Genomic DNA, 14,927 nt, shown 5'->3' with positions numbered 1-14,927 from the left:
GTTCTAGATTTGAATCTTGGTTCTTATCTTTACTGGCTGCTTAAGCCTGAGCAAGACTTTAGTCTCTGAGCTTCAGTTTTCTCAAGTGTAAAATAAGAATATTGTTACCCACATCAGAGGGATATTTGTGAGCATTAAATGAGATAATTCTTGTGGAAAATATCATTATGTAAAAATACTATAAATTGGAAGTTATAAATGGCAGGCTCTTGGCCAAATCTAGCCACAAATGTGTTTGAATTGGCTGACATAGTTTTGGCTTCCACAGTGCTGTAAAAACAATTTTAATTAGTTGCCAACTTTCAAAGATTGGATGATTTCATATAAAATATGGATTTTGAGTTTTCCTGAAAAAAGATCATATTAGCTGCCTATAACAGGGCCATATTCTTCATGGCAAAACCAGTTAAATGTGAGTAGTGGTTCCTCTCGCCTTAGAGGGCCTTGGCTCTCTCATTGGTGGTGCTTCGCGTCCGTCACTTATTTCCTTGTGGCAATGAAGGCTCAATTTTCTTTGTCTGGTCAGCTTCACTCACTTGTATCTTAACTCCTCCTGGCAGTGCATTTTTTATTACGTCACCCACCCCTGAATGCTGAAGTGCTTTTCAGATTTCAGTTGAAGACATTGAAGAACAAATTGCTCATCTTTCTTCTTATCAGTTATGAGACTAAATATATAAAACATTCCCATTGCTGACCTGAGATTGACCTCTGCTTGTTCACTAGATCATCTCCAGTTCCCAAAGTATACCCAGTACATAGTTGTGAGCTCAATAAATGTGTATGGAGTGGATGAAAACATGAATGAGTGACAGTGATGTGCTTACTCATTTAAGGATACATCTGAGGAGTGGTTTGTTTTAATTTGAACATTTTTCTTGTGCTTTTTTTGCTATATAGATATGATTACTCATCTGAAGCAGAGAAAAATGTTTGCTCAGTGACATTTTTATTCAGTTTGACATTTTTAATTTTTACTACAGGATGTCCCCAGACAAGGTATGGCCCAAATTGTGAGCTAAAATGTACCTGTAAAAATGGTGGCCTTTGCAATCCTGTGGATGGAAGCTGTACCTGTGGTCTTGCATGGACAGGAAATTCTTGTGAAAAAGGTAAGTTGATTACTACCTTCTTTCACTCAATAAAAATCTAGAGCATTCTGTCACTGGTTGATGAAATAGAGGCCTGAGAAGAGGCTATTTTCCAATAAGTTCTTGAAAGTTGTTTATAATTATGATTGCATTTCCAATAAAAATAGTGCTATGTTAATATTGATTGATTTTGTTACCTTGTTACTGGAATACCACCTGCAAACTCTAAAACCCTTGAGTAATTGAAATAGTGTTAATGTGAAAGAGCTCCTCTGAGACCTAAATGCCACTCCCTCTCCAGCCAGCTTTTAAGGCTGAAGGCTCTGTGGACAACAAATCTGCTGAACCTTGAGTTTCTTGGCATGAGGCTGAAGGGCCTAAACCACCACTGAGGCTGTGAAGCAGGCAGGGTGGAGGATGTGGGCCCTGGGCAGAGCCAGTTCATATTTAGAGGGAGCCCAGCTGCAAGGGGTGAAGAGGAGGACTCTGGGAGCAGAGGTCTCCAGACTTCACTTCATCAGGGAACGTTTAATCACATACCACCATAAATGTAGTTTTATTTATAAGTGACGTTCGTGTGTTTCTAAACTAATATATTCCTTATATTATAAAACATATATAAAGATTTAAGTTGATAAAGATTAAAGATAAATATTGATAGTTGTTCTAATGTTTTCTTTCTGAACCACGATTGATTATTTTGTGCAACACTGGAAAGCACACACCCTATTTAGAGCCCACAATTGTAGGAGCCATGTGTTTTGGCGGACTAGAAAGAAAGGGCTCTGGCAATGAGTCAGAGTGTGGGTGAGAACACTGTGCTGGGGGCCTAAACTTGGGGCACCCTGAGTAAAAAATAATCCATAGTGAACTTTTACCTACATGGTTTCAACTATAGGGCCTATGGTTCTTTAGACCTGCAGCACCAACAAACTATCACAATGGGGATGATTATCCACCACCCTTCTCCTCTAACTGGACTGTCATGAAATTTGCCAGCCTGTCATAGAAGAAATCACCTTGCAGTGGGCGTGCATGCTAACTCCCCTCTGCTGACACCATGCTCTGTGCCTTTGAGAAGTTCACAGCCTCTCTGTAATTTGGTTTTCCCATCTAAAGAGAGGTAATGACACTTTGAAATGACAGCCCTTCTAAATATAACATTCAAGATAATTTTTCATGGTTTTTTTTTTTTTTTTTGGTGACAAAGATTGGCCCTGAGCTAACATCTATTGCCAGTCTTCCTCTTTTTGCTTGAGGAAGATTGTCTCTGAGCTAACATCCATGTCAATCTTCTTCCACCTTGTATGTGGGATGCTACCACAGCATGGCTTGATGAGCAGTGTGTAGGTCCATGCCCTGGATCCGAACCCACGAACCCCGGGCTGCCAAAGTGGAGTGTGTGAACTCAACCACTATGCCACCAGGCCAGTCCATGGATTTTTTTTTTAACATGAATATCCTCTCTAATTCATGGGAGACAGCTCTTACCAATTTTGTGGTATTTGGGATTGCTAAACCAGACTTTAAAAATAGTACCATCATGTCCATAACATTGTTATTAATTTTTTTAATTCTAAGTTGGGTAATTCTCTAGCACTTTGGGATGTGGGATATTTTTACTTTGATTCTATCATTTAAGAAGATTTCAAACATATGCAAGACTTGGTGAGTCATTGGGTAAATACAAATGTAATTTTTCATTGTATTGAAAAATTCTCTTCCGTGTGGGGTTGTACCATTTTGCATCCTCACAAGCAATGTGTGTACAGAATGCCTGACTCCTCACAGCTGTATCAAAAGAGTGTGTTGTCAAACTTCTGGTGAGAAATGGTACATCTACAGAGTTTTAACTTGTATTTTTATTATTATGAATAATGCTTAGCATCTTCTCTAATGGGTAAGGACCTTTTGCAGTTTTTTTTCTATAAATTATTTGTTCATAACTCTGGCTCGTTTTTCTATAAGGTTGTTGGTTTTATTCTCTAATATTAGAAGTTCTATGTATATTAGAGATATTAACTTTTGTTGTGAATTATTCACCCTAATTTGAGAAAGTTTTCTTTTGTCTTTTTACTTTGCCTACAGTATGTGTGACACCTGATTGGTTATCTATTGATGTATAACAAACCACCCTAAAACTTAGAGACTTAAAACAACAATTTATTATTCTCTCCCATGATTCTGAGGGTTAACTGGGTTCTTCTCTCAGATGGCAGCTGAAGCTGGAGGCATCTGGAGACTCAGCTGGGCTGGAATATAGACAATAACCTCTTCTTTCACACAACTGCCACCTTGGTGTTCCTCCATATGGCTTCTTTCTCCTTGTCTGAGCTCAAGCTGCTATAACAAAATATCATAAACTAGGAGACAAAAACAGAAATTTATTTTCACAGTTCTGGAGTCTGGGAAATTCAAGATTAAGGTACTGCCAGTTTGGTTCTTGATGGAGGCCATCTTTCTGTTTTGCAGATGGCTGCCTTCTCATTTTATCCTCACATGGCAGAGAGAGAGAGAGAGAGAGAGAGAAAGAAAGAGAGAGCACACAAGCTCTCTTGTCTCTTCTTACAAGGGCACTAATCCCATCATGAGGGTTCTGCCCTTGTGACCTAATTAATTCCCAAAGGCTTCATCTCCAAATACCATCACATTGGGGGGTAGTGTTTCAACATATGAACTTTGGGGGGACACAAACATGTGGTCCATAACACTCCTTGTGGCATCTAAGACTTCTGCATGGCCTTTTTCTCTAACAGGATAATTGGGTTTCTTACGTGACAGCTGACTTCTCAAAGCAGAAGTTTCCAGGTCTTCCTAAGGCTTGGAAATGATGTAACGTCACTTCCACCATATCCTGTTGAATAAAGCAAGTCATGGGATCAGCCCAGGTTCCATGTGGGAGGGACAACACAAGGATGTGAATCCCAGGAGACGTACTTCATTAGGATCATCTTTGGATTATACATTCTGCACGATTCAAAATTGTTTTGTTTTACTTGGTAATAAAATATGTCATTCATCCCTCTATTTTTTTTAATTTTGAGTCATAATTAGGAATGTATTTGCCATTCTCAGGTTTCCCCATCTTTTCTTTCAATACTTGCATGATGTCATTTTTGACATTTAAGTCTCTGATCATTTTTAAAGTTATTTCCTGATGTACTGTGTGAAGAATAGATCCATTTTCCCCTTATATGGTTTTTCAGTTATCATAATGCAGCTTTTACAAGTCTGTCTTCCCCACTGATTTGAGATGCAGCCTTCATCAAATACTAATCATTCATATGCAGTTAGGTACAGTTCTAGATGCTCTGTTCTACTGGTTTGTCTATTTATGTGCAAATACAATATGATTTTTATTATACAATCTTTATTATGTGTATTTGATACTGACAGGGCTAGCCACCCTCCATTGCTCTTCTTTTTTTAGGGATTTCCTGGCTATTCTTGCTTCTTTGTCCTTCTAAATGAACTTTATAATCAAATTGTCTAGATGCAAAAAAAAAAAATCAACTATTTTTTACTGTTTTGTAGTCCTCTGTGTTTACTCTCTCTTAGGGAGAATTAACATATTTATGATATTAACTCATCCTATCCAAGAACAGACACGGCATACCTTTCCATTTGTTCAAGCTTTTTGTTCCTCATTAGGGAAAATGTTGGCTTTTAATATTCATATTAAGAGATAGCTATTAATTTTCTAATTTATTCAATGTTTTAACTGAATTTTTTGGTGAATTTATTTTTTAAGTGTCTTTTCTGCATCTATGGAATTAATAATATGATTTTTCTTGTTAGGCTTATAAATATGATTTATTAATGAATTTTCTAATATTGAATGACCTTACATTCTTGGAATAAATATTACTTGGTCATGATATATTACTTTATAATATGTTGTTGGTTTCTGTGTACATATATTTTTTAAGAATTTGGCATCAATATTCATAAGTGAAATTGAATTGTAGTTTTTTACGCACTTTTGTCAGGTTTTGGAATTGATGTTTTACTCGCTTAATAAAATGTATTTGAAATTTTCCTCTTTTTTCAATCTGATCTATAAAGGTTTATAGAATTTCCCTGTGAAACCTAGGACTGGTGGGGTTTTTTGTTTTTAATGCAGGAGCTATTTTACTATTTTCTCTATTGCTTTTCTATTATAATTAACCTATCTAGGTTTTCTGCCTCAAACTAGGACAATTTTGATAAGCTGTCCTCTATAACTTTTCCATTTCATTTAGGTTTTTATATTTATTGTGTTATACTTTTTATATTTATTCCTTTTAATGGTCATTCCACGTTTTTTTTAAACTGTGTGTATTTGTGCTTTCTCTCTTTCATCTTGATTAGGTTAGCTAATGATTTGTCTGCTTTTATTTTTTTATTAATTCTACTGTTTTTTTCTGTCTTTGAATTCATTACAAATTCCATTGTCTTAACTAGAACTAATACTCCAGTGGTTTCTTTTCCAGAATGTTCTCCTGGTTATTATGGCCCAGGCTGCCATTTTAACTGCTCCTGTCAGAACAATAGAGTTTGCAACATGTTTTCTGGAAGCTGTGAGTGCCTCCAAGATTACTACGGAAGAGGCTGTGAACATAGTAAACAGAGAAAATGAGTGGGCATATTATGGTATTGATAACTCTTAAACTTTAAAAACTATTTTTAAAGTCATAATAATGCGTTCACATTACATAAGATTAGAACAACAGTTAATATTTTAGTGTATATTCTTGCAATCTATTTCATAGCTCTAATTTAAGTTCTAGATTTTGACAACTGCCCTGATGAAGTAATTGCGGTTGTTTATTCTTTTTGGTACTGCTGTCCAAGAAACAATTCTATGGTTCTGTGATCATCTGGAGTAGAGACACCCAGAGGAGTTAGCTGCCAGTCTTTTTGAACAAAATAATTCTCCTTCCACTGGCTGCCTTTAGGCAAAACATAGACAAGGAAGCTGTTTATTTGTCTCATGTTAATCTAGGCTTGACTCTGAAAGATCTGCCTTCAAGTTCTCTTTGAACATATTTATTTATATCATTTCTTCATTTGGACTCAATATTTTCAGCTAAAATTAGGAAAAGGGAGAATTATACAATAATTTGTCTTTGATATCAGAGAGCCCTGATGGACCACACAGTTAAGAGATTAAGATGTGAGAGCTTAAACTCTAGAATTAGTCATATATGGCCTAGTGCAGTATAAACTATTAACTTCCATAAGTTTCTGTTTCATCATCTACAGAAAAGGAATAATAATACCACCTACCTTAAAAGATTATCACTAGGATTATATAAGAAGATACATGTAAACATTTAGCACTGAGGCATGTGGCAAAAGATAGATGAATATTAATTATTTAGAAGTAAAGAATTTTTTAAAGCCTCTGAAGTGATACTAACAAGATTTAAAATTGTTGACATTTGTTTCGACCTGTTTTTAGGCTCTGGCAAACATATTTCACAGTAACAAATCCTATTAAGCCTTTCAAGATTTAGAACTCTTGCCAACCACTCTAAGGTTTCTTGGGTCAGGGTATGTGGAACCAAATATCTTGTGGTTTTTGTTTGCTTTTATGTTTTCAAAGTTGGAATAATAATAAGCACAAGAGAGGAAAAAAAATTCCGTTCAACACCCATAAATCTCATTCTACATACACTGGAGTATCACGGAAGATTCCGAGTAGACAAGACACATCACTCTGGTGAAATAAATCTGTAAACTAGGTATATTATTGCTGATTAGGAAAAGGAGCCATCAGTAATGTCCATGTAGAAAGCTATAGTGACAGTCTGGGATTTTAAAAATCTGGACTGAGATAAAAATGGAAATGAATGAACAGAAGAATATTTTGGAAGAACAATTAACTGTCTTTTGTGATTGACGTGGAGACATGGAGATAGAGTTGAAGAAGGTGGAGGAATAAAAGATGGCTCTAAAGTTCCAAGCCAGGGAACCTAGAAGAATGATAGCATTATTTAGAGAAATGGAAAAGTCAAGCAAGCAACCTTGATGAGTTCAGTTTTATATATAATTAAAACAAGAGAGAGAAAGGAAATTTGATTTTTCTATGTATTCACAGTAATGATTATACAAGAACTAACATAAGAAACCCTGCACTGGATCTTCTTTTATTATTCATTTTTTAACATTATAATGAGATCAGAAAATGGAGTATATATTAATATATTAATATATGGAGTGTATATTGTATAAAATAACTTATTCCTTATCTGCTTTTGGTTTTGCTTCCTTTTTCTGCTCCCTGAATGTAAATTTTTCCGAATGTTGAATCTGTCCTGAGGAACTCCATGCTACAGAAGTGTCATACACGTAAAGCCTAGGCAAATCCAACTCTAGGCGCCTGGGCAGGGGGTGGAGGGAAACAAAGAGACAGAGAGAGACAGAGATGGACAGAGAGAGAGAGGAGACGATAACTGAAGGGCAAGGAAGTGTCATCCCCCTGCCATTCCCATTGGTGAGTGGTGAGCACAGCCCTGGAGAAAACTCAAGATAGGAAACGGGAATCTTTTGTCTGCAGTCAAGCTTCGCTCTCACACACCTCTCTCAGGGTGAGCATCTCCCAGGACAGGGGACAATTTTAGCATTTAAAGAACTACATGGTCTCTAAATGCAAACCAATTACTTCTTCTGATATTCAGCCACAAAAATATTGATCTTCTCCAACCATAGAGGAAAAACAGGTTATTCTGGACTTGCTAAGAGACAGTTCTACATTGTACTTTACGAGCCATCTAAGGAAATTTGTCAAAGATTAAATTTCACTGACTTTGAAACCTAACTTCCTCGTAAGTTGTTAACCTACTGTATATACATCATATTCTCTGGTTTTTATTCCCTTCCTCCTTCCTTCTCTTTCTCCCCACTTTCCCTCATACCCACCTCTGTCATCCGTTCCCAGGCCTTCAGATATCAAGAGCTATATGACTCACCTTCCACAGATACTCTCTTATTTATTTAAAGAATTTAATACCAAACCATTCTCACTAAATTTAGCCTGGATCTGAAGTTTAAAGACATTGCTTTTTAAGGAATTTGGATTATTGGAAGATTTTGTTGAAGTCTTTGGCTGACTATAGCATAGCATGGCAAATAAACTTCATCTACTTGAAACTATTTTAAATTTTATTATGAATTTTTCTAGACTAGTTGTAGAGAATGGCACTTGCATATTCACTTATCTGTATGACTAAACTATTGTCAATATGCTTCTCCATATAACTTTTTCTTGCTTTCCTATTCTCTGCTCTCATCTCCTTTGGTCCTGAAAAACAAATGACCTAGAGCATATCCTTTCATTTTCCCTTTATTTATTCTTAAAGTACCAAAATAGCGTTTTGACATTTCCATTTTCTAGCATGCCTTCCTGGATTTTATGGTTTGAATTGTGCTCACATCTGTGACTGCAAAAATGGAGCCAGTTGTGATGCAGCAAGTGGACAGTGCATTTGTCCAGCAGGTTTCCATGGCAGCCAGTGTGGAAAAGGTAAGGCCAGAGCTTTTTAAAGCATGTGAATGTAGGAATTCTATGTGACTGGGAGATTTTTCCATCTGAGGGCAAACATGTAAGCCCAAATTGAAAACTTGGAATAATCACCTAATCTTCCCACTTGGATGTTAAAGTGACAGGAATTCACTCTATAGCCAATATAATAATGGGTCCTTCTGATTTTGTTGCTAATTGGCCCCAAATTTTATTGTCCCCTAAATGAAATTGTTTAATATCTCAAAACACCACTAACGCTGTTAGTCTTCAATGGACAAATATTCTACCTCTGAATGAGAGTAAATATTTTATTAAATGCTTTCAAAAGAATGACATATATTGGGTTCAATGGCATTGAAATAGATACAAGGACTTTATGAAAAAGAATTAGAGATGTGAATTAGGCATTTATCACTAGAAAGTTATGACAGCCATGAGTGTGTATGAAGATATAGAGGTGAGAATTTGGGCTACTCAGTTTGAAATAAAAAATTATAAAGCCCTAAAAGACTCTGATCAGGCCCATTCCAAACAATGCCAATCTATATAGTGCTCAGTAAACAACTCGAAGTCCCATTTTAGCCTAGATTATGTACATTCTTGTGCATATGGTTACAACAACCATACTAATGATAATATAATGATAGTGGTAATTTGACTTTATGTGAATCAAAGTTATTGCCTTTAAAAAGGATCTATACATTAGTCCCATACCATATCCTCATATGTCACTAGAGCTTTACATATAGTATCTCTCGTCCATCCTTTATTCACTTATTCACTTATTATTTAGGGTTGAGTTCTGGGAATATAAGTGGAGCTTACAGTCTTCTTGAAAAATAGACAGTAAATAAATAAATAATATTTTGAGGAAAAATATTAAAAGTAATACACTTGGCTAGTAGACTCAGTCTCCTTCCTTAAGTTCCTATCTTCAAAAAGCTTACATACATTCCAACAGGCACAAACAAGTGTCAAAGTAAATCAATTTTAAGACCTGCAAGTGTAATCATGTTTAAAATAAAACTTCTTTCTGAGAATTCCAAAACTTGCCTCTCTTCTTCTGACCAAAGAATCTCATTTTGCTACTTGGGCTCAATCTTAAGGAAATTGTATATTTAATCTCAATTTAGGTACATTAGTGAAAGCTCAATGGGTTAATTTTTTAGCATTTCTCTTTCCTTGGTAGAGTGTCCACCTGGAATGTTTGGAGACAATTGCCGTCAACCTTGTGACTGTGAAAGAGAAAGCTTCCGCCACGCAGTAACTGGAAAATGCCTCTGCCCACCTGGAAGAACCGGAGCCAGATGTGAAGCTGGTATGAGCCAAAGTACTTCATGACATCCCTCTGACTCATGGGTTATACGGAGATATATAGGCGTTTTCATACTAAAAACGTTACTCAATTAAAGAACATTGCTTGTCACCTTACCCTTAGTATGATTAATCAGGGTATGTAGCTGTTACATCACAGGCACCCAAAACCAGCACCACAATGGCATAGGACACCTTGTAAGTCCCTCAAAGAGATGCAGTTAAACACCGGGATCACAAAAGTGGTCCAGAGAAATCATGAGAATAAGGACAATTAAGGAATGGTTCAGGTAGTATTCCTGAGAACCAAGTTCCCAGCTATTCTTGGGGAAATGAGATTTATGCTTTATTTTTCTTTCCACTCACAGAAAGATTGGCCTAGAACTTAAAGTTCTAAATCTTCGGGGACTGTGTTAAGAAGAGGAGAAAGTAGATTGAGTGCATCGTTGATGCATCATTTGCTATTAAACTTAACAGATGCTTACCAGATGAAAAGGTTTTATGTAATTCACAATAGTCCTGAAGGACTGACTCTCCCACAGATTATGACCCAAAGTAGAGCATTTAATCTCAGAATTTACTTTCTTCACCTGCCAAAAAAAGAAGGGTTGAGGCTACATATTTCTAAGATCATTTCCAGCACTAATCTATGATTCTGTAACCTGGGATTTCAGTAATGCTAAGAAAGCCAAAGTAACCTTCCAGGCTACAGGAGGATGCTATTCACCCAGCACCATCTCCCCCACCTCACCTTACTTCTGAGAAATAGCAATAAAAGCTACCGTCTTTGAATGACAGGCACCATCCTAAATACTTTGCTTGTATTCATTTAATCCTTACCACAACCCTATGAGGTTGTTGTTTTTCTTATTCCTGTTTGACAGATGAGGATGCTGAGGCACAGAAAGGTAGTAAGTGGCAGAACCAAGATTTGAACCCAAGCAGTCTGGTTTCAGACCTTGGGTGGTGCTGTTAGCGGACAGTACTGCATGTATGAATGTCTGTATGTAGTACAGAATAAGGACCCCCCAGTGGCTCATCAAGAGTGTTATGTTCTTTCATATCCCTCTTCTTCCCTTTTTTATGGGCTTTTAGAATAAAGCCAAGGATTATGAACCCATAATCCAAGGGTTATGACTTGGAATCCTTTGGACTCTTCCAACTCAGGAGCTTACTGATGCTGACGTTTCTTTTTTGCAAACCTTCTTCATTTGAATCTCTAATCCTTGTGTTTCACTGCACTGCAAGTTTCTTGAGAGTTGGATCCACGTTTATGTATCTTTTATCAAGAGTGTTATAGCAAGGTCTCTCACATAATAGTCTTCAGCAAATTTTTGTTGAAGGAATTTTTGCTTCCCTTCTCAGCATTCTTCATGGAGTCATGATAGATAGAAGTAGCTGAACCTTGTCATATATCTAAACTAAGTCTGTCAGAATAAACACCCACATGACATCTTGGTGAAGCCACAGTACACATGTCACCAATGAAATGCTCACTAAAGGCAGAATGCTTATAGCATTTGTGGTTTCATCTAAATATTGAAGAAAACCACTAATGTTTATTGACTGCATATTACATGCCAGGCATTTTAATTTATGCTGGGTTCCTTTGCTATCATCACCATTCCCATTTTATAGATGAGGGGCTAAGCGCAAAGAAGTTAAGTAACTTTCCCAAGGTTACACAGCTAATAAGTGGCAGATTGGGGATTTGAAACAGGCAGTCTGGGTCCAGAGCCAGACTTTCAACATGCCCGCTCTACTACCTCTCAAGGGAGAGAACAGAGTAAGAATTGCTTTTGATTGTCTCTCTGCATCGTCCAGTATGCATCATTGGACATTATCCACAGGTTACTATTTAATTTAAATTTAGTTTAATTTAAAATTCACATTCTCAGTCACACATGACGTCTCAGTGGCCACATACGGCTAGTGGCAACAGTACGGGATAGTGCAGTGTAGAACATTTTCGTCATTGCAGAAAGATCTATTGGACAGCACTCAGCAGTGGCTTAAAACTAGCCACTACACCAGGAGAGCTTATGGACAGGCTGCAAATTAAAGCCTCGCTCTATGGACTTGCTGTAGACTAAATTCGCATATCATACAGTCTCTTTCACCCACAACTAAATTGCCCCGTGACAGTGGGTCATATGTATTAATGTGTCCATTCTTGGTGGGCACCTCAAGGTCCCTCTTGTCATGAGCTCTTTGGGGTACCCACAGCCTGTACAGATGTACTACAGGGTCTTTTATTTGCATTTTTATTTTCAATTAGGCATAGTTCATCTGTGATATTAACTGTGAGCAGCTGTGCCTATGCAGGCACTATAAAGATAAAAGACCTCATTTTAATTTGAACTCTGGTAAAGGACCTATTAAACAGCCATAATGTTAATTCATAAAAGAATGTAGCAGCTTTTTATTGGATTATGTCCCCACCCCCTTGGTAAATTAACATTTGCAGACGTTCAAACAGATGTCTTAAATACACATCGTTATTAATATGAAAATGTGGTATTTTTAGAAATTAAAATCAGATTCTGAGCTGCTCAGGAGAGATCCTGACTCATAACTTTTTCAAACAAGAAAACTAGGTCTTACCACCAAACTAAGTAATCCTCCCACACACTGGGCAGAGGTGAGTATGGTAGGTTAAATTTGAAATGACAAAAGATTTTTTTTTTCTTAATTTTCATATGCTGTGATGGTTTAAAGAAAAGATTATTTCAGAGCAGCATTTATATCACCTGAAAGGTTCTTTTACCTCCCTGTTGTTCCCTCATTTGGGAAGGGATGGAATTACTGTTTGCTCATGTTGAATCTCTATAAAAAGAATTACAAAATAGATTTATGAATTTCCACTTATCTCATGTTTAAAATCTAACGAGTTAACTTAGGCAAAGGAGCTAGACCACATCTTAACACGCCTTCATTATCTAAGAGCACAAAAAATAAAAAATAAACATCCAACTCCTTGTGGAGTGTTTGGGGTGAATCTCCAACCTAGCCAAGAGAATTTTGAGGCAATAAAGAAATGTTTAACAAAATTTGCCCACAGACTCAGAATTTGCTCTAGTACTTGTATCTTCACATTTATATTGATATTTCTAAATTTTCTACTTTTCAGCTTTCCACTTCCTTCTTTAGGCTTTCTTCTACATATGCTTGATGCCTTGAATGAGGAATGAGCACTAGATGAGATTTAGAAATCCAGCTCTGTCATGTACTAGGGATATAAGATTTGAGAAGATCCCTTAAGCCATACCAAACCTCAGTCTCTCTCTCTCTAGAATGAGAGAGCTTACCTCACTGCTTTGCCTACCTCACAGGTTTTGTTAGAACCGACTGAGATAATGTTTTAGGAACCCAGTTTGTAAATGGTATAGAGCTAGGTGACTATTATTATTGGAAAGTTAAGTTGCTCTGGTCCTTAAATGTTGCTAAGTTGAATTACTTCCCAGTCTTGCCTGACTGACTGGGAAATATAAACCCATTTTCTGTTTCCACGGGCTGGGCTTGGCTTTCTCCCTAACCTCACAATCCTTCCGAAACAGAACCTGTTGATTCTCTGCTGGATATCAGACTAAGACCAAATGCTCAGGCTGGGGTGTGATGTTTGGGGGCCCCCTTTAGTCCACGTTTAGTTATTTTGATAAAGTTAACACTTTTTATTCCCTCCCCCCTTCATTTCTCTACTGGTTGCAATCACAATGCAATTCAATTTAAAGATAGTTGTATTATATCACTTTAGTCCAGATAGCACGATTTTACAAAGGTAGGTTCACAGAGGATCTATGGCCCTTTTGACACATTTTAAGAGATAGAAGTTTGAATTTAAAGCCATTTCATTTTTAACAACATAAACACAAATAATCAAGTTTTTGACCTAAAGACAAATTTCATATATTGTGTATTCTGGGTAACTGTTGCCTTTTTCTGACCTCAAGACAGCTGATGCATTTTCCCTGTGTCCCTCACATCACCAGTGCGATGAACTCTATTGAATAATCTAATTTTGAGATGGCACTTTAAAAATAGAAGTTGCTGCCCTGTCTTCTCCTCTTTTCAATTTTGTCACTAACTTCCTTGACACTCCCCAGCCTCCTCCTGTTTTCCATTAAAGTCCTTATTTTTATTATATAACATTCTAGCATGGGAAAAAGATACCACATGGTTAACCAGAATTCTTTACAAGTCTATCATTATCCTATTGAATTCCAAGAAATAGTAGTAAAAAGACTGTGTGATAGAAAATTATATTTGAATCGCTCTTATTTTTACTTTTCCCTCACAGAATGCGAGTCAGGCCAGTATGGACCTAACTGTGCCCTGAAGTGCCAATGTGTCCACAGAGCTCTCTGTAACTCTCTCAATGGGAACTGCACTTGCCCCTCAAAAAGAATGGATCCAACCTGTGAGGAAAACGGTTTGGACAATCCTCAATAACCAAACAGTAACAGCTTTTCAGTGAGTGAGTAGAATTTTGCTGAGGTTACCCACGGTTCATCATCTTAACTTTGGCAGAGGAATGTACTTACTCAACCACCTTCAGCCCAGCCTCGCCTGTTGTGAGGTGAAAAACAGGACGTCTCAAGTTTATGGTCTCCAAGCAGAAGTTCCATTCTCTAGCCTACCCTTCCCAACTTCCTTTTACTGAAGAACATGCCTAAGAAAAAGAGAATGTTTTTTCAAGATCCCAACCGTAGTAACATTTTGGAGTAATAAATGAGCCTCTTTTTTTATATGCACAGGCGGTATTTAAATTTGGAAGTTAGAACTGCTTTTCAGTTCAGGTTGGACTGCACTGAAATATTCACACGTATTCACTGAAGACCTCAGTGGCCATTAAGTAGCTGGATCCTCTTTAGAAATGTCTAGAATTTCATCTATTTATTCTCAGTATCCTGCTTCACAGCTAAGTCTGCTTCAGATTGTTAATGTATTGTATTTCAAACATGATTCTTGGTGTGGGAGACTATTAATACATTAGCCACATAAAGATCAGGGTAAAA

General features: G+C 36.9%; 1 protein-coding gene across 1 annotated transcript in view; it reads left to right on the top strand.

The window, feature by feature from the left end:
- LOC101390896 (uncharacterized) overlaps positions 1-14,709 on the top strand; it is a 584,743-nt gene extending 570,034 nt beyond the window's left edge. The window contains 5 exon segments of the mRNA XM_087440065.1: positions 984-1,112; positions 5,564-5,692; positions 8,470-8,598; positions 9,788-9,916; positions 14,210-14,709. Of these exon segments, the coding sequence (XP_087296191.1) occupies positions 984-1,112; positions 5,564-5,692; positions 8,470-8,598; positions 9,788-9,916; positions 14,210-14,361 (668 nt within the window). The 3' untranslated portion in view covers positions 14,362-14,709.
- The last annotated feature ends 218 nt before the right edge of the window (positions 14,710-14,927 follow it).

The sequence above is a fragment of the Ceratotherium simum genome, chromosome 15, assembly GCF_057802395.1.
Source record: "Ceratotherium simum simum isolate JZ-2026a chromosome 15, ASM5780239v1, whole genome shotgun sequence".
Lineage (NCBI taxonomy): Eukaryota > Metazoa > Chordata > Mammalia > Perissodactyla > Rhinocerotidae > Ceratotherium > Ceratotherium simum.
Note: the sequence above shows the minus strand (reverse complement) of the source record. Positions and strands in the feature narration are given on the sequence as shown.